At 41.4% G+C, this 21,100-nt stretch overlaps 1 protein-coding gene across 1 annotated transcript; it reads left to right on the forward strand.

The window, feature by feature from the left end:
* Window positions 1–2,642: 2,642 nt before the first annotated feature.
* LOC311140287 (nuclear receptor subfamily 1 group D member 2-like) lies at window positions 2,643–11,640 on the forward strand. Its single transcript, XM_084175270.1, has 8 exons — window positions 2,643–3,086; window positions 5,516–5,743; window positions 7,497–7,585; window positions 7,749–7,893; window positions 8,081–8,760; window positions 9,025–9,201; window positions 9,483–9,693; window positions 10,304–11,640. Exons 1-8 carry the CDS (start codon window positions 3,068–3,070, stop codon window positions 10,498–10,500), a joined length of 1,746 nt encoding a protein of 581 aa, XP_084031396.1. The 5' UTR covers window positions 2,643–3,067; the 3' UTR covers window positions 10,501–11,640.
* Window positions 11,641–21,100: the final 9,460 nt, after the last annotated feature.

The following is a 21,100-nucleotide window of genomic DNA, read 5'->3' on the forward strand; positions in this document are numbered from 1 at the left end:
CAGATGCACTCACACCTGCCTGCTGCCATTCCTGAGCAAGCTCTGCACTGGTGGTGCCCCGAACCCACAGCTGAATCAACTTTAGGAGACGGTCCTGGCGCTTGCTGGACTTTCTTGGGCGCCCTGATGCCTTCTTCACAACAATTGAACCTCTCTCCTTGAAATTGTTGATTTAGGTGCAATCTTACTAGCAGCAATATCCTTGCCTGTGAAGCCCTTTTTGTGCAAAGCAATGATGACGGCATGTGTTTCCTTGCAGGTAACCATGGTTAACAGAGGAAGAACAATGATTTCAAGCACCACCCTCCTTTTAAAGCTTCCAGTCTGTTATTCTAACTCAATCAGCATGACAGAGTGATCTCCAGCCTTGTCCTCGTCAACACTCACCTGTGTTAACGAGAGAATCACTGACATAATGGCAGCTGGTCCTTTTGTGGCAGTGGAAATGTTTTTTGGGGATTAAGTTCACTTTCATGGCAAAGAGGGACTTTGCAATTAATTGCAATTCATCTGATCACTCTTCATGACATTCTGGAGTATATTATAATAATAATAATAATAATATGCCATTTAGCAGACGCTTTTATCCAAAGCGACTTACAGTCATGCGTGCATAAAACATTTTTTTGTGTGTATGGGTGGTCCCGGGGATCGAACCCACTACCTTGGCGTTACAAGCGCCGTGCTCTACCAGCTGAGCTACAGAGGACCAAATTGACATCATCAAAACTGAGGCAGCAGACTTTGTGAAAATTACTATTTGTGTCATTCTCAACTTTTGACCACGACTGTACATACCGAGTGTGCTTGTTTATGGTTAGATGAAGGATTAGTGATGAACTGCCTCTACTATGTACAACATGCCAATATGGCTCTGCAGCAGTCCATTAAGTGGCTGTTTTACCCTTTACCAAGAACAGCTGTTCTAAATGGACCAGAAATTATCTAAATGAAACTATGGGCCCTGAGGTTTAAACAATGAAATATATAACAGGTGTGGCAATGGCAATATCTGATTTAAGATGCATTAATATACATAAAAACAATACCTTTACCAAAATATTTACTATTTATGCAAGTCATTACAATAATAACAACAAACATCTATTTCCATCTTATATGGACCCTAGCCTCATTTAAAGTCCAAGTATACTCTCACTTGTCAGTAGTATTAGCTGCATGCCTTTTAATCAAATTAACTCTTACCTGTCAAAATACATCTGGCATTTGAGGTTGACAGACTTTAACCTGCAATGTGTTACTTAACTACTAGAGCAGTAGGTCTATGATAGGCAAGATACAGGCTTTTTAATGTTGATGACATCAGTGCTCACATTTGTACACACACCGATTGTAATTTCCTAGTAGGGACACAAAGCTTTCTAGCATATTCTTTATTATTGACATAACTTTACTTGTAGAGCCCCTGTGTATTGTTATGAGTTTGTGTAGTGTTTGAGTTGTATTTAAGCGCTAATGCCCGAGAAGCCAGTGTTTGGAGGATTCGTCGAGGGCCGGCAATCCGTGCCAATATATCCTCCAAACACCGGCTTCGAGGGCATTATTACTTTTATACAACGGGTTACCAACATATTCAAATAATAATTTACATATTTTCATTAAAAACGTTATTTTGATTAATTTATTCATACTATTTCATCCTTCCACAAGATAAAGTCCCGATACAAATCTTGGGTTGCTACCCAAGCTGGCTGGTCGTTCGTTTTTATCGGTTCGGTTGCTAGAGACGCGACCCAGTCTTTCAGTCTTTTTGTTCTATATGTTCCATTGCCATACTGTCTGGCAACGTTCTTATCCATTGCTTGCTAGCTAGCCAACTAAGGCTAACTTACAGTCACGTCAAAAAGTGCAGCCAGAATAACAGCAAAGTAGCCTTATTTGCATTTGTTTAAGCTGTTTTCTAGTGACATTTATTTGGATACATCCATAACAATGAGCTAATGAGGTACGATTTCACCTGGCATAGAAGATGTGCTCACTTGTAAGGACACTGTTGTTCAAAGGAGCTAGCCAACAACACAGCTATTGAGCTAACACAATCACTTCAAACTGAAGCCGGAAAGACTGCAAACTAGCTGCACTTGGTTTCTTTTGAACTTTTTTCAATTTACATATCTTTGTATATATCCATTCAAATTATGCCAGCTGATTCATGATTTCGACTAGCTGAGAAACGCTGCCTGCCTGTCTGTCTCATCCCGACTCCCGACACGTTCATTACTATGGGACAGCTGAAAACGGAAAACGGAAAACTAGTTGTTATTGGCAGAAAGGTATGGAACTCTCTTATTTGTTTATTAAGGACTTTGTCACCAGGCAGGCCAAAACTCCATCCCACCAAAACAGGCTGGAATGTCAGATGGTCTTTTCAAACAGCTCTTACACTAAAATGCCATTATCATGATTTTCACAATTTCACAGTATTATTCCAAGCTCATAGTGTTGATATACAGGATGTGTGTGTGAAATAACAGGAAAATCAAGTTTTTGAGTGCACTGTGCCTTTAACTCTGCCTCTGGTCTGTGAAAGTGTGTCACTGGGTTAAAGTGTCTGTCAAGCGCCCAGGCAAGTGGGAGTGGCTGACAACTGGGTCACATGGTTAACACTATTGAGAACATTCAGTACAGAAGAGTCATCAAACAACGGAGTTCATCCTGCGTTTCTCATCTTGTTACACACAAAATCAATTCGGGTTGTATTAGATGCCACAGAATTGTCTCGGAACATTTTGACTGAAAGAAGAGCAGAACTTGTTTTGTTCAGGATACTGACAGTGGAGTGCAGATAATTATATTAATGCTACAAATATTTACTACAGTAATGTCATTGAGACTGAAATAAGAAAAAGTGTTGAGCTTTAGATGATCGACGCTTTGAATTTGAGTTTGTTACAGTGAACCACTGTGCTACTAACGAAAATAGCACTTTGCAATCCTTGAAGAAAACATCCAGTACACTTTGTGAAACTGGCGAATTATTGACAAGACATTGAGTCAGCATAGGTTGCTTTCTCTAACGATTCCCGGAATCGAGGAGCCTGCAGACATGGGATCAACCAAGCCTGGTAAGACCGGCTTTATTATCCGTGCTATTACAATGTTACAATGTATCTTGTCACTGTCCAACTCTCGCTACATTGAACAGTTACTTTGTTACAAATGTGTTACTTTGTTACAAATCTAGTGTTACTGTCGCTTTCTATAAATATTGTGTCGTTCTAAGTATCTGTTCTAGAAAAAAGCTTGTGCAATCTGGCTATTATCTGTTCATATTTTATATAGTTGTGTGCTTTTTATAAATTGTATATGGAACACAATTAGAAACCTTCTAATAGATTATTTAGCTTTTCTGGTATACTTATTGTCAAGCCATGTATATGGGTAAGGAATGGCATTGTGCTACGGGGTTTTTGTTTTGACACTACGATGTTCTGCTTTGCTTCACCTCACATGGACCAAGCTGCCTAGTCATGTGCGGATCCCTCTCGACTCTCACTGCTCATTGGTCGAGAAGAGGCTGTGACGCAATCATTGCGTAATTCTGTCCCAGCTCAAGGGCTGCATGCAGGTCCACGTGAGACCACGTGACCTAGATTTTCTCTTAGACATGACAGCTCCACACGTGGGTGGGTTTTGGAAGCGAATAGTCATAGCTGGTTAGGTAATCATGGCCAGGTCTTCGAGAGCATGAACTACATTTATGGCTACATAGTAGAGCATATATGTTGATTTAGTGTCTGAGCCTCCTCTACCCAAAGCAACAGGTGTATTATTTTCCCTAGCTGAGCTTATTTAGCCCATATTCAAGCTTTTGGTTTAATAATGTCAACATTCTTATGTAATATCGTGACATAACACCAATGACTACAGGAATAACTTTGCTTTTGCCAGAAACAAAAATATGATATATTATTATGCCCTGTCAAGCAAAAGAGCAGTAACTGCTCATAAATTGAAACTTAGAAAAATGACTTCAGGGTTTTTAAATTATCGAGCCAAATGAGTTGTAGTCAGATCATTGGAGATATTATCTGTTGTCTTTTCTCAGTTTATTTTGTATTCAGATTGACCCTGACCTCTGACATTATCTCTGTATTCATATTGACCCTGACCTCTGACATTATCTCTGTATTCATATTGACCCTGACCTCTGACATTATCTCTGTATTCATATTGACCCTGACCTCTGACATTATCTCTGTATTCATATTGACCCTGACCTCTGACATTATCTCTGTATTCATATTGACCCTGACCTCTGACATTATCTCTGTATTCATATTGACCCTGACCTCTGACATTATCTCTGTATTCATATTGACCCTGACCTCTGACATTATCTTTGACCCTGGACGGCAGTTACTGCCTTCTTGCTTGGTACACCCACTGGAATGACAATTTTTTAAAACACAAACTTGTGTTTATACATTTATTTGTATGTGGCTGTCAGTGTCATATAGTTTGATACTTGTTTCAACAGGCAACAATAAATAATGCCAAGGTAAACCATAGTAACTGCAGCCCAAAGCTTAGTGATTCAAGGTAAAAAGCAGTAACTGAGGTGAGCGATTGCAGTTGCTGCTTTTTTCCTTGGTTTCACTAACTTTTTCCAGCTACTGCAAACATGACGTCCCATTTGATCCGAAACAGATTTTGTCCACATGATAAAGCATGTATTTAGTGTATCAAAAATGTCAACTCATTTTTGACCTAATGTGCAATTACTGCTTTTTTGCTTTGTAGAGGGCGGTATTCATCAATTTAATATATTATAGAAGAACTGAGAAACCCAACGCCAACCTAGATGGAATAGAAATGTTAAAGCGCATACAAATGATTACAGAAACACATATGTTTTTTTTTTACACTTTAAAGTGTCATGTTTTGACGGTACACCATTAAATAATTTAGGTAAAATTGAAGATATTTGTGATTGTTATTAGGTTTCGGTGTATCATGTAACACACCTTATCACCCTGTGCCCAAAAGTCTTCAAATAAAGTCTTCAAATAAAAATAATTTTTGTTCAATAATGGTGACATGTATGACCCTGGCTGGGACTGCAGGCTTTGCTGTACTATTTAGGATAACTGTACACACCCACAGAGCCGGCTTGTAATGTAACAGTGGTGTTATTCAGTCCCCAGGCATGAGGTAGTAAAAGCAGGTCAAACACCAGGATGAATGAAGGAAGGGGGGAAACGGTCTGGCATACATATATTGGGTGTGGCAAGGGCAAACAGGCAGATGGTTTATCAGATTTTATGGTTTATATTATGTTTATATATGGTTTATTATTTACCTTTGACCTAGTTGGTCCAATTCCATCACTATTATAACCTTACTCTGACTTACAATTGGGTAAAAACTTAGAATAAAACTTTGTGTCCCTCTTAGTTGTAACAAAATATTACGACATCAATATTATGTTTTTGATATGACGTAAATTTGAGTTAATTCCACTAACCTTGTGGTTTTTTCCTTCTCCCCTCAGGTGGTGTAATAGCCTACATCTCTTCTGGCTCCGCCTCCAGCCCGGAGTCCTGTTTGAGTGACAGCTGCAGCAGCGGCTACCTGTGCTCCTCTCCGCCTCATCCCTCACTGCCAAGCAGGGCAGTAGGAATCATGGTGGACATCGCCCGCCCTACCACAGCCAAGCAACCACGTAGCCACGGCACAGAGAAGACTGGGCGATCCACCTCCACCAAGAGCAGCATCACCAGTGAGTGTATTTCAGTCCTGGAAATCCATTCAGTATGGCAAGGATACTAGATACAGTGGGGGAAAAAAGTATTTAGTCAGCCACCAATTGTGCAAGTTCTCCCACTTAAAAAGATGAGAGAGGCCTGTAATTTTCATCATAGGTACATGTCAACTATGACAGACAAAATGAGAATTTTTTTCCAGAAAATCACATTGTAGGATTTTTAATGAATTGATTTGCAAATTATGGTGGAAAATAAGTATTTGGTCAATAACAAAAGTTTCTCAATACTTTGTTATATACCCTTTGTTGGCAATGACACAGGTCAAACGTTTTCTGTAAGTCTTCACAAGGTTTTCACACACTGTTGCTGGTATTTTGGCCCATTCCTCCATGCAGATCTCCTCTAGAGCAGTGATGTTTTGGGGCAACACAGACTTTCAACTCCCTCCAAAGATTTTCTATGGGGTTGAGATCTGGCCACTCCAGGACCTTGAAATGCTTCTTACGAAGCCACTCCTTTGTTGCCCGGGCGGTGTGTTTGGGATCATTGTCATGCTGAAAGACCCAGCCACGTTTCATCTTCAATGCCCTTGCTGATGGAAGGAGGTTTTCACTCAAAATCTCACGATACATGGCCCCATTCATTCTTTCCTTTACACGGATCAGTCGTCCTGGTCCCTTTGCAGAAAAACAGCCCCAAAGCATGATGTTTCCACCCCCATGCTTCACAGTAGGTATGGTGTTCTTTGGATGCAACTCAGCATTCTTTGTCCTCCAAACACGACGAGTTGAGTTTTTACCAAAAAGTTCTATTTTGGTTTCATCTGACCATATGACATTCTCCCAATCCTCTTCTGGATCATCCAAATGCACTCTGGCAAACTTCAGACGGGCCTGGACATGTACTGGCTTAAGCAGGGGGACACGTCTTGCACTGCAGGATTTGAGTCCCTGGCGGCGTAGTGTGTTACTGATGGTAGGCTTTGTTACTTTGGTCCCAGCTCTCTGCAGGTCATTCACTAGGTCCCCCCGTGTGGTTCTGGGATTTTTGCTCACCGTTCTTGTGATCATTTTGACCCCACGGGGTGAGATCTTGCGTGGAGCCCCAGATCGAGGGAGATTATCAGAGGTCTTGTATGTCTTCCATTTCCTAATAATTGCTCCCACAGTTGATTTCTTCAAACCAAGCTGCTTACCTATTGCAGATTCAGTCTTCCCAGCCTGGTGCAGGTCTACAATTTTGTTTCTGGTGTCCTTTGACAGCTCTTTGGTCTTGGCCATAGTGGAGTTTGGAGTGTGACTGTTTGAGGTTGTGGACAGGTATCTTTTATACTGATAACAAGTTCAAACAGGTGCCATTAATACAGGTTACGAGTGGAGGACAGAGGAGCCTCTTAAAGAAGAAGTTACAGGTCTGTGAGAGCCAGAAATCTTACTTGTTTGTAGGTGACCAAATACTTATTTTCCACCATAATTTGCAAATAAATTCAAATTTTTTCTCAATTTGTCTGTCATAGTTGATGTGTACCTATGATGAAAATTACAGGCCTCTCTCATCTTTTTAAGTGGGAGAACTTGCACAATTGGTGGCTGACTAAATACTTTTTTCCCACTGTATATTCAAAATGGCAAAGGATAGGAAATGAATTGTATGAGTTGCCACACTATTCTCAAGTCTACATGAGTCATCCTCATGTACGGGTGGAATAGTACATTTGTTAGAGAGGTATGAATTAGTAGTAACATTGATGTGTGTTTTTCCTTACAGAGATCAACGGCATAGTGTTGTTGTGTAAAGTGTGCGGCGATGTAGCCTCAGGGTTCCACTATGGCGTCCACGCCTGCGAGGGCTGCAAGGTAAGACTAGTCCTGACTGCTTCTCATGGAATTCCACACTGCTAGTCCTAGGTTTCATTCATGTTATTCAATGGCTCTGTGTCATAAGTGTTTTAACAGTGCCATTAGTGTTTTAACTGGGTAATAACCATGCATAAACAATGTTTTATGCTATTATTCTCAGGGTTTCTTCAGGAGGAGCATCCAGCATAACATCCAGTATAAGAAGTGTCTGAAGATGGAGAGCTGCACCGTCATGAGGATCAACAGGAACCGCTGTCAGCAGTGCCGCTTCAAGAAGTGTCTGGCTATGGGCATGTCTAGAGACTGTGAGTCTCCACTTTTACATGTACATAGAAAATAATAACTTAATTTTTCCCATATGGAAATACAATGGTTAATGGGGGTGAGGAGTTTCCTTTTAGAAGTTTGATGGATTGACTGACTGTAGGGATATTTGAGCCCTTATTAGTGATATATGTACTAATGTGTGTTATTTTTGATTGCCTTCTCCAGCTGTTAGGTTTGGCCGTATCCCAAAGAGGGAGAAGCAGCGCATGCTGCTGGAGATGCAGAACGCCATGAACAACATGATGAACAACAACAGCCAGCTCCACAGTATGCTCCACGGCACCCAGAGTCCACCCCGCCCCATGGAAGGGCTCCCCAATGACGGCAGCTCCTCTTCCTCTTCTTCCTCATCTATCTCGTCTTCATCAGGCTCCAACCCTTCCTCACCCCGTTCCGCTCAAGACTCCATGGAGACCAGCTCTGCCTCTTCCTGTTCGTCGGATGACGAGGTTCCTCCTTCCAGGGTGTGTCACCAGGGCACATTCACGTACCGCCGTGAGCAGCGACAGTCCATCAAAGAGGAACCGGACGAGTCGCCTTCGCCGGTCGCCAGGGAAACTGAAAAAGACAGGAGAGACAGCCGCATGGAGGAACCGCAGGAGAGCTGGAACCGCTGCAACGAAGATGCCATCGCCAGGGGTTACCAACCTAGTTGTAACAGCTATCAACACGTCACCAACGATCTCTACCGGGAAGAGAGAGTTGTTTACCAGCAGCGGCCTCCGCAACTAAACGGCGCCCCAAGCCTCCATCACAGGACCCTCAACAAAATGCACAACGCACAGAACGTCTCCAATGGTTACAGTGGACCATCATACAGCCTACAGGACCACAGGACAAACTTGGTGAGTGTCCTTTTATCATTTAACTTGCCTTTATTGAAAGATTGAGGAAATGATGAGATTGAAAGCCTTTACAAACTGTTACAGTAGAAATGCATTGTATACTGCACACCTGAAATTACACCATAACCATGCCTAAAGCACACATGGAAAATACCTAATAAGCCCTATCCTCTAAATCCCCTCCATCTTGTTTCTTCTGCATTATTGCTCCTGTATCCTGTTTTCCATTGCTGAGGGCCCTGTTCTCTACTCTTGTCACCCCAGGTCACTCCCAGTCTCTATGTGGACCCCCGCCAGCGCAGCCAGGAGATATGGGAGGAGTTCTCTCTGAGTTTCATCCCGGCTGTGCGCGAGGTGGTGGGGTTTGCCAAGAGGATCCCGGGCTTCCGAGACCTGTCCGAGTACGACCAAGTCAGCCTGCTCAAAAACGGAACGTTTGAGGTAAGAATCCCTGGACTATCTGAGACCAAAAATAGATATTTCCCACCTCTGGCTGTCGTGTTCCAAATGAACATTGCACTCTCTTTAACTCTGAGTGTTGAGTTGAATATAGTACAGTCTGTAGAAATGTTATGGTAGAGTATCAGTGTATTTTAACTCAACATTGAACTCTCTCTAACCCAGTTAGGTGGGCATTATCACTGTTGCCGGGATGTTGTCCAGTGCTAGACACCATAAATCCCTGTTCTAACACACCGTCTCTCCTCCCTCTCTCTCTCCAGGTGCTTATGGTGCGCTTCTCTTCGCTGTTCGACGTGGCCGAGCGCACGGTGACCTTCCTGACGGGGAAGTGTTACAGCTTGGAGCTGCTGCGCTCGCTGCGGGCCGGGGAGCTGCTCACCTCCATGTGTGACTTCAGCGAGAAGTTGGCCGCTCTGCAGCTGGACAAGGATGAGATGAGCCTCTTCATTGCCGTCGTCCTCGTCTCCGCCGGTAAATAACACTGTCCCTGTAAACAGTGGCCTTGTAAAACACAGTGCCCTTTTAAACACGTTGTAATTGTAAACACACTGTCCTCATGTCGCTGGCTGGCTGTCCTCTGGCTGACTTGTTGGCTGGCTGGCTGTCCTCTGGCTGACTGGTTGGCTGGCTGTCCTCTGGCTGACTGGTTGGCTGGCTGTCCTCTGGCTGACTGGTTGGCTGGCTGTCCTCTGGCTGACTTGTTGGCTGGCTGTCCTCTGGCTGACTGGTTGGCTGGCTGTCCTCTGGCTGACTGGTTGGCTGGCTGTCCTCTGGCTGACTTGTTGGCTGGCTGGCTGTCCTCTGGCTGACTGGTTGGCTGGCTGTCCTCTGGCTGACTGGTTGGCTGGCTGTCCTCTGGCTGACTGGTTGGTTGGCTGGCTGACTGTATTATGGTTCTGCGTCTAAAATGGCACCCTATTCTCTATATAGTGCACTACTTTGGTCAAAGGTGACATTTAAAATGCAGTCCTGTACATACCATTCAGCCACTGGTGTTAACAAACACACAATACTTATGTGTACGATGAAACCCAAAGCCTTCTTTGATACTGACTGTTCTTATGCTCTGTTCTGTGATCAGATCGTTCGGGGATCCAGGACTTGAAGTCAGTGGAGGCGCTGCAGGACACGCTGATCCGAGCGCTGCGGAGTCTGATCATGAAGAACCACGCCAACGAGACTACCACCTTCACCAAGCTGCTGCTGAAGCTGCCCGAGCTGCGCTCCCTCAACAACATGCACTCTGAAGAACTGCTGGCCTTCAAAGTGCACTCATAATGGGGCTCATCTGACTCCTAAATACCCTCCTTCCACACTTTAAAACCAGGACTGACCTCCTCTGCCACTCCTATACCAGGACCTAGGGGAGACCTTGGGGACCTACTGTTTGCAGTCGACGAACTGAGTGTATTTCTCCAAAATGTAGTGAGAAGTTATTTTGGACTATGTTGAAAGGGACAAAGGTCAGAGAAGAGAAGATACTGTACTCTATTCATAGGAGATGGCTATGAACAAGTGTGTGTGTGAGAGGCTTGTAGTTTTGCCAAGTTAGAGGTACCTTTCTATTTTTAAAGAAAAAGATGAAGAAATACTATACAGGCTTTTTGAAATGAAGAAGTGCAGAACTACTTGGTTTTGTTAAAGCCGTTTAATTCCAAAGTGTATTGCTCACGAGCAGTGTGAATGTGATGATTATGCTATCTATTGGATGTTTCAAACGATGCGCAATATCAATTGGTCACTGTTTTCGACCCAATATATGTTTGATAAAAGCCCTCAAGACTCAATGTAAACATCTATCTATCAGAAAGAATGCTTGATGAATCAGATGATTGCTGCTATTGCATGGCTATCCTTAAGTGAACAACTTGATGTTGTCGTGCCCAACCCTCTGAGGAAGGAGTCATTTCTTTATTTTTGAATTGTTCAACTGCATTGTCATCTTTACTGTCCTTTGTGGACATAGGGTATTTCATTCATCTGAATATTTTGAATATTTTATTTTTTGCAAGTCTTTGACAGCTGCTTCTACCACGCCTCCTTCTGGGGAGTTGTTGATAGGACACTTTTTCAGCAACACAACTTTGCACATTGTGTTGTGGACTGTCAACCTCCAAAACCACAGATGCCAGCACAGACCCACATCATGTGTGCATAATGTAAACATGATGATACTGAAGTGTTCCTTAACTGATTTCCCACCTTCCTCACAGTGAGGAGTCACTGGGTGGTTTTTACTTTACCTCCTGGCATTTTGGCACAGCACATGACTTTGCAACTGAAATCTTTTCCCATCTGTTGTTTTTGGGGAATGTCTATATGTGTCTCCTTTTACTGACAAGATTGCAATTTGTAAATAAATTATGTATATCTATCAGATAAATATATAAATAGTATAAATAAATACAAGTGAAGTTATTTACGGTCTTGAGGTTTTTTGTGTGCAATATGTTTGAACTCATTTGGTGATCTAATATGAGCATCCATGAGGGGTAAAGCACTAAGAACTGTAGTTTTATGGTTAGTTATATTGCGATATCATTTATAGGGGTACCGTTATTGTATAGTGATTTTCCATATTACAAACCAGGTCCAATTAATTGGCTTAAAGCACAGGTGACAAACTCATTCCAAGGAGGACCGAGTGTCTGCGGGTTTTCGCTCCTCCCTTGCACTTGATTGATGAATTAAGGTCACTAATTAGTAAGGAACTCCACACATCTGTTTGTCTAGGGCTTAATTGAAAGGAAGAACCAAAAACCTACAGTTTCGAATGAGTTTGACCCCCCTTGCTTAAAGTCACCACCCAACTCTGTAACCACATGGACCTGAAATGCAGTGACTAAGTTCCTCCACAAGGGTATGCTGTCCACACATTTTTATGTCGTACAACTATTTCCATGTTGAAAACTGAAAACTGATATCAATACGTTTATTTTTGTAATACAATGTCGGACAACATCAGCAGAGGAGCTGCACAGTGACCGACAGAAGTGGAGTCTTTGTAACGGATGCGTGAGTGTAAGGTAAGTACAAAGTACACTTATTTCAATAAAATTCTGACTTATGAATAAGTTATAGCTTGCATTTGCATTTTAATGGACTTTGCATAAAAATGCCCTGAAGAAGCAATAATGAGCATTAATTATATTTTTATAGTTTTTTGGACAGTGATAGTCAGCTCTCTCGTAGCCGGCCGCGACCGGGAGACCCATGGGGCGGCGCACAATTGGCCCATCGTCCTCCAGGGTATGGGAGGGAATGGCCGGCAGGGATGCACCTCAGTTGGTAGAGGATGGCGTTTGCAACGCCAGGGTTGTGGGTTCGTTTCCCACGGGGGGCCAGTATGAAAAATAAAAATAATCTATGCACTCACTAACTGTAAGTCGGTATGGATAAGAGCGTCTGCTAAATTACTAAAAATGTAAAAAATTAGACAGGAAGGGCTGAGATGGGATTCATACTGACGTCGCCAGGGGTATATGTGGTTCTGAGTCTGGAGGGCTGACCACTACGTCAGACTCCGGCACAATGGGCATCAAGTCTGTCCTAGAATAACACATTTCATTTCAGTGTGCTCAGAGAATTATGTTTTACACATAGTATCAACCGGGATTGTGCCCCACACTGTTTTTAGCGTAAAGGTTTGAATAAATATTTCCTTACCAAATTCTAGAGAGCTATTGGTTGACTTTTGTTTTTCATTTGTATAGTGTCCTGAATAGTTGTCCAGCACCAGCTAGCTAGATCATGGACATACAGGCTTTCCTAGAGTTTCCCCTCACCACTGTTGAATTAAAAGGATACTTAGATTTTAAAAAAATACCAGCATTAGCATTATTGGGCTAAAACAATGTATCTTATAACCTCAAAGTATCTTGAAACATTGTAGTTGATGTTTGTGTATGGTGGGTCACATCCTACAGGCCTTAGTTTTATCACACCTGGACTACTGTCCAGTTATATGGTCAAGTGTCACAAAGAAGAAGATAGGCAAATTACAGTTGGCCCAGAAAAGAGCAGCACGGCTGGTCCTTAGATATACACAGAGGGCTAAATATCAATTACATGCATGTCAATCTCTCCTGGCTCAAAGTAGAGGGGAGATTGACTGCATCAATACTTGTCTTTGTGAGCGGTATTGACATGTTGAAAGTATCTGTTCAAACAGCTAACACACAGCTCAGACACCCATACATACCCCACAAGACATGCCACCAAGGGTCTCTTCACAGTCCCTAAGTCTAGAACAGACTCTGGGAAAATAACAGTACTACATAGAGCCATGACTACATGGAACTCTCTTCCACATCAAGTAACTCAAGCGAACAGTAAAATCAGACACGCATTCTATTGTGGTATTATGGATTTCATATTGTAAATGTGTAATAATAGAGTAATAATGTATTGTATTATGTATTGTTTTATTTATGGTTGTTGTTGTGTTTTGTTGTGATGTAACTGTTTTAATCCTGTTTCGACCCCAGGAAGAGTAGGCAGCTAATGGAGATCCTACTAAATACTAAATGAACATAGTTCTTTATAGAACCTTTCAAAAAAAGGTTATACATAGCAAAAGAAAGGGATCTGCTATGGTTACAAGCCAAATAACCCTTATTTGGCATTACATAGAATGCTCGCTTTCGAATAACTCTTCTAAGAACGCTTTTCCATAATGCACCCCACCGATCCTCATTCCTCACCTCACCTGACCTCACCTCACCGGTACCCAAACCAAAAACAGATTTAATTTGTCGCTCAGTTATGTATTAAGCCATGTCATCATGGAATGCTCTGCCACCATAGGTTACTGCAAAAAGCAATACATACAACAACAACACTTCTCTTCTTTTTAAAGATCTAATTTAACTCTATTGTATATAAGAATATAAATATGTATATATGAATAGTGTGTAAATAGTATTTTTGTTTTCTCTTGGTGTCTTAAAAAAAGTAATATATTAGGTTGTTCTTGTCTATAACAGTTCTGTTCTTTTTCATGTATTTGTACATTTTATGTGGACCCCAGGAAGAGTAGCTACTGCATGTCCTAATAAACTAAACTAAACCTCGTCACCAGGCTAATTGCTAGAGCTGGCTGGTGAACGAGACTACCCCTGACCTGATGTGACCTGCAATAACCTAATCTCACCTTCTACACACTAAAAACAAATGGTTCTATATAGTGCCAAATAAGGCTTATTTGGCTTGTAACCACAGCGGAACCCTTTTTGGTGCTATATGGAACCTTTTTTTGAAGTTTCTATAAAGTACCATGCTCATCGGTTTTTTATTCTGGTTTAATAGCCATATTATATTGTTAAAATTCTGTAGGTTTTAATATTGTGTTAATTAACCAGTTGAATCAGGTGTGCTAGCTCTGGAACGGCTGGGGGTCCCTGGGGAAAGAATTGAGAACTATTGACTTAGTCAACCGTTCTCAATTGACACAAGGCCATACGTGAGTCTTTCACAAGACATCCTCACTGGACATAGTCATAAATAACATGTACTAGCATAAAACAACAGATTAGATCAACTGGAATGACACTCACTCATGGTTGCACAAAAAGAGCTGTGAACAAACCACCCCCCAAAATATTTGAATGAGCCGCCGCTCCTACATTTTAATTATCGCTAAAAGAGGAAAAGCAAAGAACCATTGAAGGGCTCAAAGGGTTAAAGGGTTATTTGGATCAGTATGGTTCCACATAGAACCATCACCCTTCCCAAAGAACCCTAGAAGAACCCTAATTTTTTGGTGTGTACCTGTTTGATTATGCCCAGGTATGTGTTTGCAACACATGAGGTTGGTGGCACCTTAATTGTGGACTTGCCCATGACCTGGGCCTAACCACAGAGCTACTGCAGAGAGAAGTATATTGGCCTGGCCACCGTAGACAACATGGAGGATATGACTACACTGAATAACATTACGGCTGATTATACTGACATGGTCTGGATAGGACTGTATGATAACTGGATATGGTCATTGGCTAATAGCACTGGTGAGAAAGATACAGGGTTTCAAAACTGGTGGACCGGTCAACCGAATAATAAGCATAGCGATCAGCACTGTGTAACGATAGAGGGGAAAATGGGGATAGAACAGACTGGAATGATGTGCCCTGTAGTGATTGGAAATCCTTTGTCTGCTATGATGGTAAGAGCCATACACAAACTGTTCCGTCAATTCAACAGCAACTGCGGAATGGTTTCCACTATGGAAATTATACAATGTAGTGGGACGAGATGGGATTGTGGTTGGGATTGAATGTCCTATTGTGTCATTTAAGGAATTTCATTTTATTGTTTGTTTTACAGTAAGAGTATAATGTTTATCTCATTGTATGCATAAAATAAGTAAAATGTGTGCAGAGGTTTGGTAACTAAATCGAAATATTAAATTGATGTGTGCAGTGGTTTCTCAAGTGTAATCTGCAAATTGTTGTTAACCTGTGTTTTGTTGGAAATAATACTTTGTGTAAGTAATTATGTAGTTTGTACATCTGCTTTGAAGATACTCAGTATTTTTAGTAATTTAGTAGTATTTTTAAAAATGTTTTTGGTTCATTACAACATTGGACAATGATAATATAGCTTAGTAATTTTCAATGAAACAATTGTGTCAGACACACTTTGTAAACATCCTTTGAATACTCTGCTCTGTGTCACATGACCCATGCTATAATCCATGCAACTCATCTATCTACTGGTGTAGGATCTTCATTTGATCAGGCTTTTTCTTTCCTGCACCACAGGAAATGCAGATGGGCTTCATGATTTACATAAATTAACTGACAACCTTTCATAACACACGGTTATATTAACAGTATTGCACTTTTCAGGTAGCTAATAGCCTAACCACCCATCAACCAACATTATGGACTAAACGTTGAAATCCTGTAGCTGCAGGATTATTTTGCAGTGGCAATACTGGTGAAATTTAGATCCTACATCTGAATGAATTTGACTGTGTCTTTTACAAATATGGGTCAAGTGCAGATGAATGTCTTTATTCCACATAGATTAGGGTTACAACATGGTCCCAAAACAGAGACAGCATGGGTGTCCTCAATCCCCATTGGCAACGGATGCCCCATTTTGAATAACCATGGCAACCATACATCAATCAAGAAGATGGTTTTCCTTTGTTTGCTTCTTAATAGGCCTGACACTATCCCTTTAGAAAATCAAACACCCCTTTAAAAATAGTTTGATTGAACATAGGCAGCTTTAAAGCCACTTTGTCCCTCTCATCCTGTTGCTGCTTGTGTAACAGCCCGTATAAAAGATATATAACTCCAATAAATAACTCTTTAAAGATGTGATGAGCTGAGTGAGGGCTAACAACAGGCTGTAAACAGCTAAAAATCAAAGATAACATTAAAGAAAATGTTGCCTTTACTCATAGTACCGCTTTTCCAATTCTTGCCTTTTTAAGGGTGAGAAGATGAGTATCTGTCATTCCTTCCAGAACTAAACTATAAGGATATTCCCCAGGGTTTGGAATGGGATGGGTGTAATGTAGTTTGATGTTGAACAGCAATAACATGCCAATATTTAGTCAATTATACTAGTTCATTGATGTAGTTTATGTGGGTAATGAGTTTGTGTAATTGGAACAGATTTATTGGATTATGTGTGAAGAGAAAGAGGACTGTCATATGTCATATACAGGACCATATTTATTCAACAATAATAATGTATTCATCACAAATAAATGTACTGTGGTATCGATGTTTCACTGTGATCTGAGTAGCACTGGGGGAGGATGCATTGTGACAATCTAACTATGGTGTTAAGGTAATCTGCTTCCCATATTAGGGCATCCTTATCTAATCAGTGCATATTTGCTAGTAATCTGCACTACTGCACTCCTTTGAGATGACATTTCACAGCTATTTCACATGCGTGGGAAGAGAGTGCTTATCTTGGTAGAAAGTAATGCTATAATTTTTTTATGCTCAACCATTGGTAGATATCAACATGCCACAGAAACATATGGCATCATATAAAGTGATGAATTGATGAACAGACAGGCAGACAGACCAACAGACAGACATGCAGACCAACAGACAATGGTGGAAAAAGTACCCAATTGTCATACTTGAGTAAAAGTAAAGATACCTTAATACAAAGTTACTCAAGTAAAAGTGAAAGTCACCCAGTAAAGTACTACTTGAGTAAAAGTCTAAAAGTATTTGGTTTTAAATATACTTAAGTAGCAAAAGTAAATGTAATTGCTAAAATATACTTAAGTATTGAAAGTAAAAGTAAAAGTATAAATCATTTAAAATTCCCTATCTTCAGCAAACCAGACTGCACCATTTTCTTGTTTTTATTTATTTATGGATAGCCAGGGGCACACTCCAACACTCAGACATAATTTACAAACGAAGCATTTGTGTTAAGTGAGTCTGCCAGATCAGAGGCAGTAGGGATGACCAGGGATGTTCTCTTGATAAGTGCATGAATTTGACAATTTTCCTGTCCTGCTAGCCATTCAAAATGTAACAAGTACTTTTGGTATCAAGGAAAATAAATGGAGTAAAAAGTACATTATTTTCTTTAAGAATGTAGTGAAGTAAAAGTTGTCAAAAATATAAATAGTAAAGTAAAGTACAGATGCCCCAAAAAACTACTTAAGTAGTACTTTAAAGTATTTTTACTGAAGTACTTTACACCACTGCCAACAGACAGCAGGTCATGTACCATGTCCGTGGTGCGGTGGCGCTGAAACATTTTTCCAGAGAGAGAGAGCGTGAACGGGGATGTATGATGGAAATTGACAGATTGAAAGCGAGGGAGTACATACCAGCAGCATACCACCCTGCATCCCACTGCTGGTCTCTGAAGCTAAGCAGGGTCGGTCCTGAGTCGATCCCTGGATGGGAGACCAGACGCTGCTGGAAGTGGTGTTGGAGGTCCAGTAGGGGGCACTCTTCCTTCTGGTCTAAGGAGATAATAATAATAGATTTATTGTCACATACAATGCCACAGGGCAGTGAAGGGGACATTGCCCTGCAGAGGGTGCCGTCTTTCGGATGGGACGTTAAAACGGGTGTCCTGACTCTCTGTTGTCACTAAAGATCCCATGGGACTTATTGTAAGAGTAGGGGTGTTAACCCCGGTGTGCTGGCAAAATTCCCAATCTGGTCCTCATACCAACATCGCCACCTAACCATCCCCAGCTTGCAATTGGCTCATTCATCCCCTCTCCTCCCCCTGTAACTCTTCCCCAGGTTGTTGCTGTAAAATATAATATGTTCTCAGTCAATTTACCTGGTAAAATAAGGGGAAACTTGAAACTTTGAGAGAGAGAGAAAGGGAGATACTGTAAAGGGAGAGGGAGTGAGGCTGCCTGGGCTGGGTGGTGGGGGGGCAGCAGGCTGCAGGAATGCTCTGCATGCCTGTCCTCTGAATGACCCCTCCTCCCTGGAGTGTGGGAGATACTGGGTAATTAGCCTCCTTTAACATTGGAGCTATGGTCCCGTGAATGAGGTTAGCAGTGGCATTGAGGGAAACTATTAAGTGTATTTACCGTGTAAAAAACTAAAATTCTAAAATGTTCATCTTTATTCTCTCAGTCAAACCACCCCCATCCGGTTTATGTACATTCCCAGTTGATATTTTTGAGTTAATCCCCCACTCCTCCTATTTCTTTTGGTTTGTTTCCAGTTGATGTACCTGCAGTTGGTGCTGTTATGTTGAAATTGAGCAGATGTCTCCCCCCCCCCCCCCCCCCCCCCATCTTGATGGCCTAGTTTTACTCTCCTGCACTAGATTTAATTATGGTGCTCTCTCTCAGTGAATTTGTCTTCCTTATGTCAGGAAATAGAAATGGAAGAACACATGGATTAAGAAAAACGGAAGCTAAAGAGTATGGATTTTCCAGAGACATTGTAGTTTAGATCCCAAAATGCCAATACTGTGACATCCTCCTTATTTGTTTTATTTATTTATAGACTCTCTTCATTTTATTGAATTCCGAGTGTCCCTTTAAAAGTGACAGTTAAAGTGGCCTTTTCTGACAGTTACAGGTTCTGAATTTGCCTTAGCCACCTCTTTGCTTACAAACCACACATTCACAGGGAAAATATATTCTTAAAAACAACTACGTAAATCGGCTTTAAAGCCACACTGTGAGCTGCATAATAATATTTACATTTACATTTTTAGTCATTTAGCAGACGCTCTTATCCAGAGCGACTTACAGTTAGTGAATAATTTATTTATATTTTTATACTGGCCCCCCCGTGGAAATCAAACCCACGACCCTGGCATTGCAAACGCCATGCTCTATCAACTGAGTTACATCCCTGCCGGCCATTCCCTCCCCTACCCTGGACGACGCTGGGCCAATTGTGCGCCGCCCATGAGTCTCCCGGTCGCGGCCGGCTGCGACAGAGCCTGGATTCGAACCAGGATCTCTAGTGGCACAGTTAGCACTGCGATGCAGTGCCTTAGACCACTGCGCCACTCAGGCGCAGTGGTGGGATTGCCAAATGTGTGCAGTCTTTTTGGTTAGGAAAGGCAGTTGTACTACTCTCATTAAAGTATTTAACCTATCATATCTGTTCTTTAAAATCAAGGGGTATAATTCTTCAGTTTAAATTAATGTATATCTTACAGACTGCGGCTTTAAGGTTCCTTATCGGGGACGTCCTTGTTATTTAAGGTTTTACTTAAAGCAAAGGAATTTGACATATTTCAAATTAGAATCTATGTCCACATACCTCTTCTGACCTCTCCTTTCTATTTCATTCCATCTCTATCTTTAGCGCGAAGCTCAATCATTTTCTTATCATCTATTTTCTGCTGATGGGAGAGCTTAGAGCATAGCCTTCGTTATAACACTGTTCAATACTTGAACTGCTTATCTATCTTACCCACCCAAGATTTTCACTTACAGAAACATTTAGGTCCATTTTTAGGTATAGAGTACACAATTGGCCTTATGTGGAAAAAAAAGAGTAGGGCCGATGTCATTAATATTAGACCTACTTTCCAGATATGAAACACAGCCTAACTTCCACTTATTCACAGGGTGAGATTTAGATGATTGCACGTGGTTGCTAGATAGCCTACATTTTGAATTAGGGGAATCATGCAATGAAAGTATCTATTTTATTCCATTCTGTTCTGTTCTATTTCATTATATTCTATCGTATCAGACTTCCCAAAGACATGTCATTTCTATAGTCAGTAAAAAGTGTGAAATCAATGAAGAATGAAATCAGAATCCTACAACCTGCTCGCACACTGTATTTCTACTACCATTTGACCTAACATTCTACCCAACATTCTACCTAAGTGTGCACCAAATATTGACGTTCATCACGTCTGGTGAGGGAATCCTGGTACTTAGACAGTGTTTGGGTCATTTGAAGGTTAGCAGCCGCCGAAAAAGTTCAGGGAAAGTTCACCCGCATATATTAGGTAATTCAATCGGTCCCTGTGACATAACTAGTATGAAGTGGTTGTGCTGAGACAGCATAACCCATTCGTCAATAAATGGGAGCTAATAACTCCAACACAAACTTTGTTATGTAAAATAGCCAACAATTCTGTTTTATATCGGATTTTCACAAGGACTGACTATTTTGCTGTGCTCCCTGCGCGCGATGGACCCAATGATTGTTTGATGAATGCGTCGATGGAAATCGTTTCTCGGATATTTTAGCATGGACTCAAATTAATAAAATATAATTTTGGTCAATTACAAACTTTTAACAAAAATGTCCATCATACCCTTGACTGATTGGGGGGAAATAATCCTACTTGGGCGTGCGAATTAAGGACAGTTGCGTTCCATTTGTTCCATTTTTACATTTATTTAGATCCTGGCGCATCTTGATAAGGAAGGACTCGGCCT

The sequence above is a fragment of the Coregonus lavaretus genome (assembly GCF_964263955.1).
Source record: "Coregonus lavaretus genome assembly, chromosome: 13".
Taxonomy (NCBI): domain Eukaryota; kingdom Metazoa; phylum Chordata; class Actinopteri; order Salmoniformes; family Salmonidae; genus Coregonus; species Coregonus lavaretus.